General features: G+C 47.4%; 1 protein-coding gene across 3 annotated transcripts in view; it reads left to right on the plus strand.

Moving 5' to 3' along the window:
- Positions 1-3599: 3599 nt before the first annotated feature.
- The window catches only part of LOC117776946 (receptor tyrosine-protein kinase erbB-4-like), a 185700-nt gene continuing 170298 nt past the window's right edge, over positions 3600-19001 (plus strand). For all 3 annotated transcript variants that reach the window (XM_034611380.1, XM_034611395.1, XM_034611388.1), the window contains exon 1: positions 3600-3947. In XM_034611380.1, coding sequence (XP_034467271.1) covers positions 3884-3947 — 64 coding nt within the window. In that variant the 5' untranslated portion in view covers positions 3600-3883. The remainder of the gene's footprint in view (positions 3948-19001) is intronic.

The following is a 19001-nucleotide window of genomic DNA, read 5'->3' on the forward strand; positions in this document are numbered from 1 at the left end:
CTGTGCTGAGTCTCACTGCTGATGTCCCACTTTCTCACTTATTGCAGAGAGAGACGCCGCTGCAGCTCTGTAATCTCCCCTTTGAATGATCCGAGCAGGAGCAGAGCCCAGTGGTGAGAAGACGTTCAAACAGAGTGCAAACGGGACACGTCCTCTGACGGGCTTTGATGACTCTTTGTTAATATGCCTCAGCTGCTTCTCCTTCCCCCTGTTCCCGAGCTTCATCGCTGCTTCTCTCTGGTTATTAATGACTTTCTGCTCTTAGACTTCGTAAGAATCATCAAACCCGAGTCCTAATTAATCTACGACCAGATACCCACTTCAACTGGCTCCCACCAGGGTTCAGCCATGTTTTATACAGACGATCCTTTGTGAGTCCACAGATAAAAGCCTGAGAGACGACTTTAATTATCTCAGTTGATTTGAAAATGTGTAATTTTTATTTTAAAATATACTTTTCCTGACTGTTGGTGCTTTTCAAGACCAAATCCAACTTTTCCGAACCCTAAAGTTTGGTCTGCAGCGTTTGTGATGACGTGTGAAACCTTGTGCTGCAGAAGGAAGCTGACGGTTACAGTGTGTGAGCCGCAGGTCTGCTGCAGTCATCACTGTCACGCTTTGTTTTTCTGTTTTCTGCGTATACAACATTATTTCCTTACAGTAGCATGCGAACTTGGCCGTCCGTCATTTCCATTTCAATTGAGCGGCCGGCAGATGAAGGCCACTCATCTCGAGCCCCCCCCTCACACCTCGGGACCGCTTTACCTTGTCTTGAGGGACGGGGAATGGAAATGAGGCCCCTGAATGCGACGAGACTCAGAAACAGACCTTGGGGTTTGATAGGAGCTCCTCGCTGAAAGACACATTATTGAGCTGAGTCTCCCCCCCCCCCCCCCCGCTGCCTCTGGGAACATCCAGTTATTAATTAGGGGCGATATTGATCATAATTTGTTTGTAGCAGAAGACGACAACCAAGCTGAGCTCACATATTTCAGATCACAACGACAATGCATGGAATATTGCTCATGCATGCTCGTCGGGTGAGTTAGCACGATGATAATTACTAGTTAGCATGAAAGGCAGTGAAGGCTGATCTGCAACTGCACATAAAAGGTCTCTAGCATTGCATCTAATGTGTATTAAACTACATTTCCCAGGTGAAATGATAAATAAAGGATTATCTGTTCACTCCACAACAGGAATATTACATCTGACGAGTATCTGCAGCCACACACTTCTCGATATTCTCTATATGTAAAGTAGATCTAGCAGAAGGAGGTACTTCAAAGTATTTACAATGGATCCAAGTCACCTGAACTCAATCTGACAGCCTGACAACCCCAACCGTCACCTCCCCCACCCGTCACCTCCCTCTCCGTCAGCGTCCTCCCTTCTCTCTCGCCCACCGCGCCTCCATATTCACACGGACAGCCGGAGAGTGTGAAGGCTGCCAGACGAGCAGATTCTTAAAGTGTGTCGCACAAAGACGACCACTTGACCCCGCAGCCCGTTCTCCTTCTCCCCCTGCAGTAATAATTATAACATGAATCAAAAACAAAGAAGACAGACTGTTCACAGTTAGATTCTCTGAGGGGAGTCTTGAAGGTGGAGGTGCACAGAGCTGCCTCTGGGCAAGTGTCCAGGTCACAGGGTCGGGCAGACCGGTTATTTCACCACTTATCGCTGCTGTAATACATGCAGCATGAGAAATATGTCTTTCTTTATGATGAGGCTGCGAAGACCGACTCATATCTGCAGATTCCTTTGTCCTGCAGAGTGACAGCCTCCTGATTTCACCTCCATCCAGAAGCTGCAGAACAAACAACTAAAACCTTGGTTTTAAGAGCCAGGGACAAACTTTCCATTATTCCCCTTCAGCACCAAAGTGGACGGGATCCATGTTGGTGCTGGGGAGGGGCCTGACAGCTGAGATTAAGAACATTCTGGTCTCTGACATGCAGCCACGGCCCCATCTGTGGCAGAGCTAAAAATACACACAATCTGGTGTCGCCATACCAGTCGACTGTCTGGCAGAGGGAGGGACCAGAGTGGGGGAGGAAGGAGGGAGGAAAGAGGGAGAAGGAGAGGTGACACACTTATATAAGGAAGAGAGGGAGGAAGAGTGGAGGAAAGGAGGGAGAGATGAGGAGGATGAGTAATAGAGAGGAGACAGATGAGGGAGGGTGATGCTGTGATCTTTGTAATGTTGATGAGCAGCGAACATGAGTTACACAACACGACAAACGCTTCAACGTATAAAATACATTTAGTGATATTTCTTTTATATAAGCAACAGAAAACAAAGAGACGATTGCTTTTATCATTTCATCTTGTAAATGCACTTTGTAACTTTGTTTTGAAATGAAGTTATTATTATTATATCACATGTCCACGATTTCTAAATGGATAGATAGATGGATAGATAGATAGAGAGATAGAGAGATAGAAACTGCTGATGAAGACCATGGTATATGGGTGAGAGCCTTTCTGAAAATAAATCATCATAAAAATGATTTTCAAGCTAAATTCAATAATTTTGAGTATTAGCTGTGGTTCACCTGTCTTATTTTTAAAACCATTTTAAATTCTGTGTATGGATTAGAGTATTACATATTTTTAAAACTTTATTGTCGTATTTAGGGTGGAGTGAACATTTTAATTGCACCAAAACAGGAAATGCTTACATGCAAAAAGTTAAGAGAAACTTTGTTAATGTAAAAAGTGGAGCTGCACCTTTCTCCCTGTTCCTCTGAACAAACTCCTTTGAACCGAGCTGCTGCTTCCAGGTGACAGAGCTGCTCCGTGTTGCTTTAAGGTCGTCGTGTGTTTTAATTATGTGCATCATATTAGAGTGAACAGGGAGCAGTTCTCTGACTCGTCCTCTAGATGGCAGCAGATGACACTGAATGAAGCTGAGGGGACCATGAAGAATCACTGTGTGTGTGTGTGTGTGTGTGCGTGTGCGTGGAGCTGAACTCAAACATGTTGCAGAGACAGTTTCTCTCATCCCTCCATCCTCCAGCCTCACAGGCGGAGCAGAGCTGGACCCACAGGCCTGAGCATGTTGGACAGAACATCCAAGTTCACAGGCTGTGTGTGTGTGTGTGTGTGTGTGCGTGTGTTTGTGTGTGTGTGTGTGTGTGTGTGTGGGGGGGGGGGGGGGGGGGCAGGAAACTTCCCTGGATCTTACTGAACTCTGAATCTGTCATCCTGTGGTTTCATGCATGAAGGTGACAAGAGTTTCCATTGGCCCTTTAGCTGCAGGAACATGTTGGAATCTAGTGGATCTAAGAAGCTGCGTCAAAAGGAATCAGACAAGTTGAGTTCCTGTCAATCTAAAGGAAACACCCGCCTCTCACAGGTGTATTGACAGCAGCTAACAGCCAATCAGGAGACGTGATAAGTTGATAAGTGAGGTGGGCGGATACCACCTGCAAAAACCCCTCCAAATCTTTAGGATCTCCTGTTTAATAGGCTGAAGGAGGCGTCAATCACTCCTAAGAGGCGGGTCCACAGCCCCCCCCCCACCACCACCCACCACCCAACCACCACCACCACCAAGTCTCCCCGTCCAAACACACCCCCTCCTCCTCCCCCCCCCCCAAGCCACCGGCGCCGTGGCAGTGTGAGTGAGGGGTAAATGGCTCAGAGAGTCCGCGGTGGAAAGCGACCTGATCACTGCTCCGGGAGCCGAGGAACACACGCAGCAGCGCGCGGTGCGTAAAAGCTCTCCACGGTGCTGGACGCGCGGAGGACGCCATCGACTCTCCGACGCGGGGCTTTTTTTTTTGTTTGTGCGTGTGTTTGCGTGTGAACAACGAGGATATCTGAACTGGACATGTGAGTTCCTGGAGTTTACAAGACAAGCAGCCTTTATCCAAACATGAAGTTCGTCGCCTGCGTCCTCGTCGCGCTGCTGTTGGTCCGAGCGAGTGCGGCACAGTCAGGTGAGTGAGCCGGGACGCGCGGGTCAGGGGACCGTGATCCACTCACACCTTCACCTCCACACGCACACGCACACACACACGCACACACAGAGGCAGATCCCAGGTGATGGTGCTGGTACGGTTGCTGGTGTTTGCGTCGCATCACTGTCACAAACTTGCCAGAACTTCACATCCTCACACGCTGGTGCTGATGTGACTCACCCGGGCTGTACACTGTGACACTCAGCCTCCTCTGGGAGCGGGTGGCTGTGCGTAAAGACCTCTCCAAACTCCCCTCTCCGCACCTCCTTTCTCCCCATCTCCCTCTAATATGTGTTGGAGCTGTGCACCGGTGCGTAATTTCATCCAGAAAGCGATTCTGTGGGATGCTGCTCCTCCTGATCATGAATGAATGCGGCATCTTTTGCACCGAGCTCCCTGTAAGAGGACAGTGAAAGACCCGGAGACTGCGGCTGTTTGCGCTAATTCACACGAACTGAGCTGCACCAGTGGCACAGCTCATCCCTGCGTGTGTGGAGGATTCAGACGGAGCAGATAAACTCAGGGGCTGGTTCCTGCTTCCATCCCCAGGCCCCCTGTGGTGTCACTTTAATGACCCGAAGGTGTTTCTATAGGAGAAGCTCACAACTCAAATTCTTAACTTTACCAGTCATCAATAACTGTGTGTTCATGTGCTCCTGTCGTCTCCTGAGGTCGGAGTTCGGTGCAGTGACATCACACTTGACATTCCTTCTTAATTGTTATAATCAGGGAACACTGCAACTGGAAAACACACAACACACAGGAACACACACACACACACACAGAGGCGCTGGGAACACACAGGAGGGTTTGAGGATTGATGTTCGGAGGTGAACCTGTTCCTCGTCCAACCTCTCAGAGGCACAAATGAGATTCCAGGACGCTTCCCCCCCCCCCCCCCTCCAAGGACAGGTCGAGTTCAGGCCCGGTCTCTGGTGGTTTCTGACACACACACATGTACACACACACTCTCTGGATGCTGGGATGGATTGGCGACAGGCGGCATGAATGGAGAAAAGTAGCGGCACCCTCGCTGCCTCATCTGTTCTCCGTGCACACGCTCCCATCCAAGAGATTTGTGATGCAAATTCCATCCAAAGAATCTGAGCTGTGCCTCCTGGGAAGTGCATTGTGTGTGTGTGTGTGTGTGTGTGTGTGTGTGTGTGTGTGTGTGTGTGTGTGTGTGTGTGTGTGTGTGTGTGTGTGTGTGTGTGTGTGTGTGTGTGTGTGTGTGTGTGTGTGTGTGTGTGTGTGTGGGTGTTTACTGAGCAGATATGTGTGTGACCCTCGCTGCCCACTCTTTCACTTCTTTGTTAAAACATTGATAGCCAGCACCACACATGAGTGATGTTGTGTGTCTGTGTGCTCCTGCTGCGAGACAAATGTCTGCAGCTCTCCTGCCAGTCAGCCTGTGCACACACTGAACTGTGTGTGTGTGTGTGTGTGTGTGCGTGCGTGTGTGTGTGTGTGTGCACGATGTACAGTACGAGTACACGTTGCCAAGTACGACTGTGTTCACACCCCGAGCGACTTGATTGATGGTGTGCTCCATCCTGACTGTTATCTAACCGCGCTCGTGTCGAGGAATCAAATTCATCTTCATTTTAATTTGAAATAAAACACATAAGTGTTAAACTGAGAATCAGAATCACATTTCCCTGCTCGCTAACATCTGACAGCTGATCCATCGATTCTGCTGCTTTCACCAACATCTCCTGGGTCACGGCTTTCCATTGACCGTTATTGTCGTTATTGATTCGTAATTATTCTCTCATTTAAATCACGTGGAAAAAGCAGGAATAAGGATCCTCACGTCTGAGGGAACATTGTGAAGCACGGAAGCAGCTGCTGTTCATTATCTGTCGATCGATATTTGGCTGCATGAGGTGATGAAATTCTGGAGTTTTGGAAACAACAAGCTCCTCAGTCCTGCAATCCTCACAGGTTATTTGAAGAACAGTGAAGTGTCCAGTAAGTTGGACCTTGAGTTGATCCGTTTTCCAGATCATTAAGGTCTGGACGTTTTCTGGAGTTTCTGTTTGTCGTGTGAAGCAGCAGCAGGAGATTGTCCGGGTCCGACTCGTTCACAGGAACATGAGGGGAACATCCAGGCGAGGGGCGGAGCCTGTAGAGCGGCAGGAGGCCGGACGTGACGTAGAAATTCTGCTGTGGAAAGATCAGCCTGACGTGACACGTGAAACGTCCGGAAATACGGCGAGCTTTGAATTCGCCATGTAGGACGTTTCCTTGATGAAGTGGCGTCTCTGCAGTTCCTCTATCTCTGATATCTAACGTGTGAGATCAGATTCTTCTTCTCTGTTTTTTTGATTTAGTCTAAAAAAGATGGTTCTGGCTGAAAAAAAATTCACACCTTTTTGACCTTTTATCACCCAGGATTTGGCACAAACATTTTAATCGCCCTGGCTCTCAAGTGTGTGTGTGTGTGTGACAAAGTGTGTGTGTGTGTGTGTCCTGGTGACATTTACAGACGTGCTCTCCTGTGAAATGGCCGGGGGAGAAGGGGAACCCGCTGAATGCCAGTATCAAATTACTGGGCGCTCGTCAGCTGGCTCGCACGGCGTTGGCCGAGGCTTTTGTACGAGAACGGCGGAAATGAGAATTTATTACAAGCTAATTAAGCCTTTTTTTTGATAGCATCAGTCTAGACCGCGAGCCCTTTATTTGACAGCATGAGAGATGAGGGGGGTGAAGGAATTCAATCTCGCTCTAAATGAGTCAACATTGCTATCATAACTTGATATCTGCCAGGCGTAACCCGCTCCAGCTGGACGCTCGTCAAAGATCCAGTGAGGAGCGGCTGCAGGTTCGTCTGCGTGAAGCAAGAAGGACGGAGGGAAGGAGGCGAGGGGGGGGGGGGGTGGGGGTGGGGGGGATAAAACATGGCCGATTGCAGGAAAGAGGAATAATTGCAGTTGAGTGAGAGTGACTTTGAGGTGTGGGCTGTTGTTTGCTTCCTCTGTCAAAGGGAAGCCTTTTACCAACGTGACGTGTGGGGGTGATGGAACGCTCGTCCAGGGCCTGAGCCGGCAGTACACTACCTCTCATGGTACTCGCCGCCTGAATCACTGCTCGGATTATTATCTGCACGGGCCGAACAAAGATGCCGCTGTTCCCTCCGTGGGGTTAAAGAAATGGTTTTGTCTCCCACTCCTCTCTTCCCAGGCTTTGGAGAGCGACGCAGCCACGTCCCCACAGAGCAGCTTCTGTTCTTTGAGTTCGCAAATCACCCAAATATTTACATGCAGAATCACAACTGCACAGCATGGGAAGGAAAAGGTCCAAGACTCGTGTGAAGAACAGCAGTGTTTTCTTTCTTTGGCCTCTGTACTCATCCCGACGCTCCTCGCTCCCTCGCCGCCGCGTCTGTGGCGCCGTGTTTGGCCGGACAGACTTTTGAACCCCTCTGCTGCCTAATGATGAGCAGGGCTGGCTTTGGTTGTGCCGCGGCGTCCGGTGCCAACTCCGACTGTGAGTTAGATTGGCCAGTCGGAGGCTGGAAGCCTGGCACAGATGTCCCCTTTCAGGAGGACTGAGCTCTCTCTGAAAACACACAGTGCATCCACGCACTGGGATTTACTGTACACACGCACACTCAAAGTCCTGCATTTACACACACACACGTGCACGGTGCACGGCCCAGGAAAACAAAAGGCAGGAAAGATGGAGGCATCTCTTTTCTTTCCTCTCTCTTCTGTTTCTTCTAGACCACTGGAGGGTTTGTTCAGGCCGCCACTTGTAATTCCACTCAGAGACAAATGCCTCCATCCTGCGTCAGAGGGGCTTCCTACACACACACACACACACACACACACACACACACACACACACACACACACACACACACACACACACACTCTTGCTGACACCACTTCAGAGTTTCTCTTCTTGTTTAAGAACCTTTCTATTCTCTATTTTACTTAGACTCTTATTTTATTAGCTCTTTCCCCTACCTATTTCCTTATCTCCTCTTCTGTCTCCCCCTTGACACACACACACACACACACACACACACACACACACACACACACACACACACACACCATGCCTCTCATCCATTACCATCTCTCATTGTGTTGCTGTTTTATTCCCCTGCTCCGTTTCATCCGTCTTTCTCTGCCGCTGCTTTTCTTTCCTCTTGAAACAGCTTCTTTTTATTTCCTCCCCTTTGTCCTTCACTCTCTCGCTTCCTCCCTCCGTCTTCCTCCATCCCTCACGCACACGCACACACCATTCCTCTCTCTGTCTTTCATTAGCCGTGTGTGTGTGTCTGTGTGTGTGTGTGAGCCTGTCACTGAGCACACAGGGGGAATGGAACCCTGCCCTCCTCCCTCCTTTAATTACGACACCTAATTTGTTTCATGGACAACATGTTGTCAGTGCCTCCTTCATACAACACTCAAACTGTCATTTACATGCCTACACGCGTGTGTATCTGTTTCTGTGCGTGTACTTTTCGCTGCTATCCAAACCCCCTGAGAGAGAGGGGGGGGCTGGATGCTGGATGCTGAGTCTGAGTTCAGTTTGAAGACAAACGTCGTGTAGATCATCTGGTGTTGATCATCCACATGGAGAAGGTTTCATTTCCGGGTTTTCTGATCCAAACCCGCCGTGGACATTAAATCTAAAGAGGTAGAAAACACCCAGAGGCAAAAATATTCAAGTCGTTAAGATTCAAAGTGTTCGTTTACTTCCGTTAAAGCCACGAGAGAAACGGAAATAAACCCAGAACAGTTTAGTTCGTACAGTATTACAGAATAATGCAGTTTCTTCTATGTACACCGGGTGTCGCTGTGTTTGTGTAAAGGTGTAATTTACGACAGGAAGTTTTAATGTCCGATGTGGTGCGTAAAGTTTTGCATACGTGTAAAGAATAAGTTATTTCATGTGTGTGTTTAGTGGAATTAACTCTACAGATGTCAGGCCTGCTGAGGTACTGCACTCAGCACGAGTTTCACAAAACAAGTGGGTAACGTCGTTTTGTGGTGCAACAATACTCAACTGTTATTAAATTTATGTGAAATATCAAGTTCCTATATCACACAAACATGCATGAGTAGATTTCCCAGCCACTTGTGGGCAGCACAACAAGCTGCAAACACAATATTAACGTTTTAAATGTCATTGTGCAGCGTTAACCGTCACATGGAGGTCACATGGTGGAAGTAGCTCCAGGGAAATATCAGCGCTTCAGTGGCAACGTCTCTATTTTCACATAATTCCTGCAGGGACTCAGTTTATTATCCAGCCTGTGATGTACACACACACACGCAGACAGTCATGTATTTGTGTGTTTGTGCTTGTGTTGGCATCAAATTTACACTTGCAGCGCGGCGCTCAGGCACCGGGCCAACGCAGGAAGTGGAGCGGCGTTGGGCTCCCTTTGATTGGCAGCAGGATCAGACGCCATCGGCTCCGTCTTTCACCACCAGTCTGAACTGAGGTTCCTTCTCTCACTGGTTTGTGTTGGGACAGAAACCAGTGAGTCGCTGTGGACTTTTTTACATTTAGGGCTTTTTGTTTTAATGAAATTCTGTAAAAGGAGAAATAATCACTGGTTTCTTCTTACCCCTCGTCTGTGAGTTGTGATGTCACCACACACACTCGCACACACACAGACACACACACCAACTCGTCTTTCTCGTGATTGCATTTTACAGGAGTACTCCCTCTATATGTGTGTGTGTGTGTCTGTGTGTGTTTGTGTGTGTAGCCAAGACCGCCTGGTGTATTGTGTGTGAGCTAATCCCTGTTAAGATATTCACGGCAGCTAATCTGTTTAATTACACTACAAATTAAGGATATTTACTGTTCCAAGACTTTCATGCAACACCCGACTTAATCAGGGCCTTAATCTGCCTGGCACTGTGTGTGTGTGTGTGTGTCTGTGTGTGTCTGTGTGTGTCTGTGTGTGTGTGTGACTGATACTCTGTATGCTCAGCCACGTGCGTCTTTGTGTCAGACTCTCTAAGTCTCTCCTCTTTAATTCTTCCGCTGAATATTTGCCTGCGACCAAAAAAAAAACGAGAAAAGAAAAGAACACAAAGGATTATTGTGATTCTCCAGTTGTTGTCATGACAGAGAAAGACGTCGTTTACCAGGATTAAAATGTAATATCAGTGATATTCCGCCGCACGTCGCCGTCCTCGTCTCCGACTCGCGTTCCCTTAATTCCACAAGATTAAAAGACTGTGTTAGAGACACGCAAACATGCTGCGTTGTTTTGTCGAGGGCGAAACAGTGAACGCAAGACTGCTGCAGCCAAGTGTGTGTGTGTCTGTGTGTGTGTGTGTGGATTTGTTGTGCAAAGCCAAAGTCTCGACACTTGCTCGTTCCTGTAGGAGTTTAGTCTGTTTTTTCGTGGCTCCAAGAAACTGTTTTCCCGTGATTCACGCAGAGAAAAATAACATTTTCAACCTTTTGTTTTGAATTGTGATGATTTAAAAACTCAGCTGCAATAACCCTCATATTATAAATGTATATTCTACCTCTTGGATGATTCCTCTTTAAACCACTGGGTTTATGGGATTTAGAGAATGTCTCTGGAGCCTTTTTGCTGCGTCGTTAACTCAGTCGTCCTCACTCCAAGGTTTGTTGGTTGGATTTGAACTTGACCAAAAACGTGATATTTGGCCAAATTTGTGCCATTTTAGTTTGAAATGCCTCCAGAAACCTGTTTGTCATCGCTGTGCATTTTGTGTATTTTCACATCACAGTATAGAAGAATTCCTTTAGGCTCCTGTGTGTCGGCACTTTGCAAATGTGCAACATTTTAGTGCACGACCGTTCCCCATTAGATGCATTAGAAAATCCATGCATACTGTATGAGATTCAAGTTGTGTGTGTGTGTGTGTGTGTGTGTGTGTGTGTGTGTGTGTGTCCAGATGGGGCACGTTGTCCTTTTATAAACGGCCCCTCCTGCGATGGTGACCTGTAATAAATGAGTGGGCGCGAGAAAGTGGCAGCCATGACAGCTGACTGGGGAGGGAGGGAATAGAAGGAGAGAGCGAGAGAGAGAGAGGGCAGAGGTATGTGTGTGTGTGTGTGTGTGTGTGTGTGTGTGTGTGTGTGTGTGAGTGAGTGTGCGAGAGGAGACAAAGCGAGACAAAGTGGATGTAAAAGAGATGGAAAGTCTCTAAGGATAGATAAGGAGTGAGCATGAGAGGATGAGAGGAGGACAATGGAGAGAGCGCGCAGGGCGAGAGTGAGGGATTGTGGGTCGTTTGGCGGCGAACAATACGTTGACCAGAGGTGGAGACTCTCTCCCCCCCGACACTTGTTCTTCTTTTTCTCATCCCCCCCCCCCCCCGCCTTTTTATTTCTTTGTCTGTCTGAAGTCACCTTGTAGTCCAGCAGAAGTGTGGCTGCTCCTTAAACTACATAATACTGTGTGTGTGTGTGTGTGTGTGCGTGTGTGCGTGTGTGTGTGTGTGTGTGAAAGTCAGTCACCTCCAGCAGGAAGACAGATGAGACACCTCTGGAAAGAGCGCATGTACATGAGGATCTGTTTGTGCACGTCTGTGGCTTTGTGTGTGTGTGTGTGTGTGTGGCTCCATTAATTTGTCTGCACCTGAAAAATCAAACACACACTCACGTGCACGCTCTCACACACACACGAGCGCGTCCCCCCCCCCCGCGTCGGACCTGCTCCGCGGCAAGAAACACAGTCGCTCTTGGCAAGGTGAGAGCGAGCTGATGGTGGGTCATTTGCAAGATGGGAGACAGAGACGGAGAGAAGGCAAGAGAAGTGGTCTAATTTCAGCTGTGTGTGTGTGTGTGTGTGTGTGTGAGAGTGTGTGTGAGAGTGTGTGTGTGAGTGTGTGTGTGTGTGTCCAGCAGAGGTTAAGGTGTAGTGAGAGAGACAGTGTGTTGTCTCTGAGGAGTACAGCTATCACCGCTGCTGAACGGTCCAATTAATCAGCCTGGGCCACACAGGCACTCGCTGTGTGTGTGTGTCTGTGTGTGTGTGTGTGTGTGTGTTTGTATCTATTGTGTGATTGGAAGTGTGTCAAGATCTATATTTGCATCTGTGGGATGCACCTTCTCACACACACACACACACACACACACACACACACACACACACACACACACACACACACAACCTTGTTTTGTCTTGTCTCCATGGATAATGCTAATGGGGCCAAATCTTTTGTTTTTTTTTACCTGTAAGAGAGGAAGAGATAACGCACAAATACTGTGTGTGTGTGTGTGTGTGTGTGTGTGTGTGTGTGTGCATAACTTTATTTTAACGTGGGTGTTTATCCTGAACAAATCTACAAAATAGTTGCTGTCAAAAATATCTTCTTCCGACTGAAGTGTCTGGGTTTTAAAAATGTGTCAAAATAAAAACAGAGTTCTTCTTAAATATGAACAGAAAATGTTTTCCTCACTTTCCATGACTCCATGACTCCAAGACGATATGACTCCATGAATCCATGATGATATGACTCCGTGACGATATGAATCCATCACGTTGACTCTGGACACTCGTGATGTGTCTTGTATCATATTAAACATCAGGTGGACACGGTAACAGGGTTAAAAACCTGGACTTTCCCAGCAGCTTTACACAAAAACACCAAACCGATGTTAGAATCCTGCAGAACTCTGAGTGTTGCTTCATTCCAGAGAGTCTCATGTGTTTTCCTGCAGATAAGCTCTGTGAGAAAACCCAGAGAGGAGGAGAAGAGGCCGAGAGAGAAGGAGCGACGGACAGAGAGACATTCAGAGAGGCTCAGATCCGTACGGGGGGGGGGGGGGGGGGCAGACAGATGCCGAAACACACGTGCTCTCGTCGGCCCGGCGTTTCAGCCGCCGCTTCACCCCCCCGTCACGCTGCTGCCCTCCGTGAACCCCGTGTCCTGCTGGAAAATGAAATTCTCAAAAGGCTTTTCACTCCGTCGAAATCATGTTTCAACCGCGGGGCAGCGGGGCATACAAACAGGTTCACTCACAGAACTCATTGTTGTGCTGTGCGACGGCTTTTTGTGGCGGATTATGGAGCTTTGAGAGGTTTCTCCAGTCGGGGACGCGGCGTAAATCCAATTAGGTTAAAAACACCAGAGTCGGTATTTGTGAGGAAGAGGGAGACGTATGTTGTTGGTGGTATTCATGGGTCCATTTTCATTTCAACATGTCGTCTTTATAGGTTTCTCAGTGCATTTCTTTAATGGGGATTCGGGTAACTCCTTCAGAATAAAAGCCGCCCTGTGTTTCTCCATTTGAAGGCCTTTAGTGTGAAGCAGGAGGAAATGTTGGGTGTGGGAACCGCGGCTGCTAACGTCCCTATCGCTGGAAACACGCAGGCTGAGAGTGGAATCAAAACTTTAATTAAAATCTTCAGGATTATAACTTCTTTTTTTTTCAAACAGATGAAAAACAAAAGACAACAAAGCCGGTTGGATTCCCAGAGCGAGCGATTCTATCCGAGCTGCTTCGCTCACAGTAAATGTCATGGTTTGACTGAGCCTGCCAGAAGAGAGCTGGAGCTAAAAGCCTTTTCTTTTAAGTGAAGATAAGACGGTGACACACACACACACAGACAGACACACACACACACACACAGACACACACACACCTTCACACACTGTCAGACGAAGCTGCACTGACATGAAATCGAGGAGGATGAGAGATGTGCAGTTTATTCCTCGTATGTTGAGAGTTTTCATTTCCGTCAGGCGAGGTGATATCCACCTGCAGGACATGTGACACGCGTGTGAAGTACATGACGCTGCTGATAAGAAACAAAGGCGACATCCACACTAATATGTTTTTGGATCAGTAATAATCGGCGTCCACATCTGAAACATGTGGTGTGGACAGGAAGTAGATCGTCTGTGGGGAAAAGTACTTCTCGCAGCGATACGATAATCCCATGATTTCCAGTGGAACCATCAGCCCGTCGACTTATATTTATTTACTAACTTTAAAACCGTGTGTTTCATCCAGAGTGAACTGACGTGAAGGTGAAAGCGAGAAGAGGAAGTAAAGAAATCGCCGTGGGCTTCACACGGGAAGAAGTGTGGCTATTTGCCTTTTCTTCTTCTCCCACCATCTGCCCCCCCGATTCTCTCATTTACTTAATTAGAGCGCTGCATCTCCAAGGCCTCAGCTCCCTAATGGCCTCGTGTGTTCGCAGGTACGTGTGTGTGTCTGTGTGTGTGTGTGTGTGTGTCTGTGTGTGTGTGTGTGTGTGTGTGTGTGTGTGTTCCGAGGCCTGACCCGAGGCAGGTCTTGTTCAGAACGGAGAGAGCAGGTGATTTCAGCAGCTGCTTCAATAAACAAAATCTGCTGCAGAAAAAAAAAGAGCAGTGACCTTGTTTAGGCTCAAACACACAATTACAGATTCCTCTTCCGCCCACTGCTCGAATTTAGACTCTTAGAAGATTTTATTATTAATTATCCTCCAGAGTTATACTTTCATCTTTTTACTTTATGGGGGGGGGGGGTGTGCACTCCCTCTGAAAACGTAAATAACATAACTTTATATTCACAGCATCAGGAAACTCACTGTGGCCAAAAGTCTGCAGACACATCTGCCTCCATGCTTTTGTTTTTCCTGCTGCATCGAACACGTGCATTTCACAGATTTGTAGAAACAATAATTCAACCATAATACTGTCGATTTGCATGTTTGAGTCCCATGTTTGAAGTCCGAGTCTTTGCATCTTCAACATGCAGGAGTCGTTTATTCTGCGTCTTGTGCTCCACGTCAGTTTCTCCACCTGATGACCACGGCAGGTTTTTCTTTTTTACACAGAGGTCGAGTTGAGAAGCCTTTAAAAAGCCAACCTCCACCCGCTGCTCTTGGTTCCAGCCCCAGCTAATGACTTTCTACTTAATAGTTTGCCGGCTCGTTCAGACAAGGTGACCCTGCCGCTGCAGCTGCCTTTTAAATGAAGAGTTAATGAACAAAGAATAAAGACAGTTAAACTAATAAAGGAGAACAGTGGAAATGAAAATAAATCCGCATTGCAGGTATTACACACTTTTATTTTTAATGCTGCTGTGGTTCGGGGGAGGGGGGGGGGGGGGGGGGGGGGGGAGGAGGAGGAGGACACTGACAACCGGATGTCTGATATTTCACAAAAGGCCAGTGTCCTTTAGATAAAATGGCAAACCAATATATCTAACCTCACACAGAGCGGTTGCATCACGGCCGGTTCCCTGCACAGCGGATCAATCACGTTTAACATATTATTCAATCATAAAGATTTAAGCTAATTATGCAAATGAATACCTGACCAATCACGCTGCGTCTCAAGTGTGCCAAGAGGAAACTGGACCCAATCAGTGGTCGCTGATGGTAATCAAGCTCGGACACTTGTTCTGATTCGATGTGGTACATGTGTGTTCTCAGCTGTCACTCACCCCCTCCTCCCCTCCTCCCCTCCTCTCTCTGCATCCCCTCCTCTGATCGGTATCGTCTCTCCGTCTCATTTCCTCCGCCTGCGAGTGTTTGACTGGCATGAGAGGGAGAGAGGGACAAGTCAGCAGCGCCGAACGCTGACACGGCGTTCGGAGTTTGTTGCTGTGCTGTGTTGCTGTTTTCGCCGCGTGGGGCTTCCAGGCTCGGCGCTCTTTGTTGTGTGACATCAAAAACCTGTACGCCGCCGCGTTCATGCTCCTCCCCCCCCCCTGTGCCCGAACTAGTTCAAGTCGGCTGCACCTTCGGCTGAACGGCAGAGCACGTAAACCGCCATCACAGACGAGAAGAGGAGTGAAAGGAAACAAGTGAAATGCAGAAAAACATTACGAGGGCGTTAAGTTCCCGACACACGACGCTTATCACCTCCGTCGTTTGTTTATGTTCCAGAGTTTTTCTATCTTCCGTCACCGGCCTGAAAGTAAATCTAGTTAAAAGAGGGGAGGAAGGTATAAGCGCTAATGAAGCTTTGTAAGGAGGCGGCGGCGGCGGCGTGAGGAGCCGGTTTAATCCGTGGGAGGGCCGCGGTAATCGGCTATCAAGGGGAGGGAGGCGGCGGGGGGGCCCCTAGTTATCAAGACGGCTTTGGAGATTCACAGAGAACCTGCAGCAACGAAGAAGAAAGCTCAGGCATCTTGTGTGTGTGTGTGAGTGAGATAACCTCCATTTCTCAACCACTCTCCTGGTTTAAATGCGATCGCTGCTTTGAGAGCAGAAGCAAAGTAACTAATTATTTTCACACGCGTTCGTTTGATCACCTCGACTTTAGCAGATGAAATAAAAGTTTATTTTCCAGTGGCGCGAAGCCTTTTCTCTTAATTTCAGCATTTTAAGTGAGAGTGAGAAGAGACTGTGTGCAGGGGACGTTTTCTTTGGGCTGGAACGACGCTGGTGTGGAAGTGAAAGAGTCTGTCCTTCATTAAGTGTTTGATCAGCCGGTTATGAGCAGTTTGATGATGTGAAAATAACAGAAGATAAAATCATAAAAGGAAAAGTAACAGCAGTCACAAAAACATGGATCAAAACACCCGGAGAAACTTTACTGTAGATGTTGTTATAACGATTTGTCGGCTCCTGACACTTCAGAGTATTTGTTTTAATCTGCAAGACGTCAGGAAACTGTGTTTTCTGATTTTTTATCCAAATATATTAAGACACACAATTTGTTCTTCCTTTTAAACGAACGTGTGACTGCAGAGGAACTGATGATCTGCAGAAACGTTCACGGCGTCGTTGTCCTTTCTGTGAATAACGACGTGCTTGTGTTTATGCACGTGGCATTTGAAGGCTGTTTGTTCCTATAGCACAAGTCACACGCACACAATTAATTCTGTGCAAACACAAATTGAAACTAATCACCACATTAACACTGTGAATATAAACTGGATTCACTCGGCCACAAGCCGCCTGTGTTTCCGGTGCACACCCATATAAAAGTATACTGGTGAATAACACTGCTCGTTTGCGTGTGTGTGTCTGTATAATGAGCATCTGTGCTTTTTTTTAATGTCGTGTTATTACCTTTAACAGCGCACCTGTCTGTGCCGCGCTCGGCTTTTATTTATTTCTTTATTTTGGAAGCCCTTTTAAATGCCAGCCGGCAATTGGCTCGGCGGCTAGTTAGACCCACACACAGACACACAGACACACACTTGCACGGCAGAAAAACATTCTGCTGGGAAAATTGTGTTGCTAATTAGTGGAATTAGCCACAGATCAAAAGGTTCAATTAAAAAGTGGTGTTGTAGCGTGGAGGCAGCCGGCCTCATTTGCATCACAACACATGTTCAGTGCGGACGAGGCGGAGGGACGGACGGACGGAGGGACGGAGGGACGGACGGAGGGATGCTGCAATATGTCACGTCGCTCACAGGAAGTGCAGTGAAACAGAGCAGTTCACCCAGATTATCAAAGCACGTGGCAAGTTTGGTTTTATCAGCTGCACCGAGGAGATTATTACACCTCTGTCCGTCTGTTTTGCAGGATTACGCAAAAACTATTGGACGGATTGTTGCAAATTTTGAATTAAAAGGACTTTTGGGCTTTTGCAGACGTTCTGGTTTGATATATTTGACTCTGAGACCTCGACCGTCACAACCAAGACCCTAAAAATGATCCAGGTAAAACCCAAACTATACCTGCAGGGCTTGGATCAGTGGGTAGGTGAGGAATTGGTTCACGGCCTCACAGAAACACATTCATGTACCAGGAGATGAGAAATGGCATTAATTTGCTCAAATTGGACGCACACACTGAACACAAATCATCAAATGAAACACCGGCATTAATTTACCCTGCACACACATACATGTGCACACAGCAGCTAATCAGAAGCATGCCATTAATTTGCACGCACACACACACGCACACGCACACACACACACCCCCCTGGCGTGCAGTTGTCCATACAGTGCGTGTACTTGGCCTTTTGAGTTCCAGGCTTAATTAAGAGTATAATTAAGTGTGTGCCGTTATGGTTATGCTCAGTGGGGTGTGCGGTTGTGTGTGTGGTTGTGTGTGCATGTGTGCGTGTTTGCATGTGTGGCCGTCCCCGGAGCAGCTAAACGTGTGCGCTGCCACAGCTTGGACCAACACGGCCAATTCACAGCGCCGCTAATTTCCCATTTAAATACCACATGTTTGCCTCCTAATTAAATCCAACCCCAGCAGCACGCACACGTTTCTTCTTCTCCTCGGCTGCGTGTTGTTGTTGTTGGTTTCGGCCGAAGTTTAAATGTCACTCCGTGTTCAATGTGATTTCCTGCTTTATTTAATGTGTTTCCTTTATGGATACTGGGACCAGTTCCCCCTCTGGCTTCTTGCACAGCTTTCCTCTTCGCTTTCTGTTTCCCTTCAGAGTCGCCCTGGTTCCTCCCGTCACCTTTTATCAGTGACATGTCAGTGTGAGGGAGATTGTGTGTTCAAAGCAGATACAAGTTACTTTACTCAAATACATCTTTCACGTGTCTTTACTTTACTTCAGTAGATGTATTTGTTTTACTCCACTCATCAGCAGCCCTCAGACACTCCAGGGTTACAGTTACACGTCTGTAGTAGTTCTCTTCACAGAACTTTTTGTTATACTTGGCGGTTTCACTCGTAGTTTCAGCTTCTTTTTGGTTGATGTGTTTATGTGTTTATGTGTGAGGAAGGTAGAGGAAGTAGAGGAAGTAGAGGAAGTAAAGCACTGAGCCTCAGGACGGAGCAGAAACATCACATCCTGTCCGGCACGTCCAGATTTCCCCTGAAAAATCGTACTTAGGCAACTGAGAAAGTTGGAGAGGGTATAATTTCTTAAAGTTACATTAACATGCATTTTCACAGTGGAAGATAAAAGTGATTTCTATGTAAATTACTTCACTTTTGTACACGTAGAACCTTTAATTCATTTCATAATCAACTATTTCTGTCAATTAGTTGTCTTGTTTTGTTAGATCGAGGCTGCAGCCGTGTGTGTGTGTGTGTGTGTGTGTGTGTGTGTGTGTGTGTGTGTGTGTGTGTGTGTGTGTGTGTGTGTGTGTGTGTGTGTGTGTGTGTGTGTGTGTGTGTGTGTGTGTGTGTGTGTGTGTGTGTGTGTGTGTGTGTAT

Source organism: Hippoglossus hippoglossus, chromosome 2, assembly GCF_009819705.1.
Source record: "Hippoglossus hippoglossus isolate fHipHip1 chromosome 2, fHipHip1.pri, whole genome shotgun sequence".
In the NCBI taxonomy this organism is placed as follows: domain Eukaryota; kingdom Metazoa; phylum Chordata; class Actinopteri; order Pleuronectiformes; family Pleuronectidae; genus Hippoglossus; species Hippoglossus hippoglossus.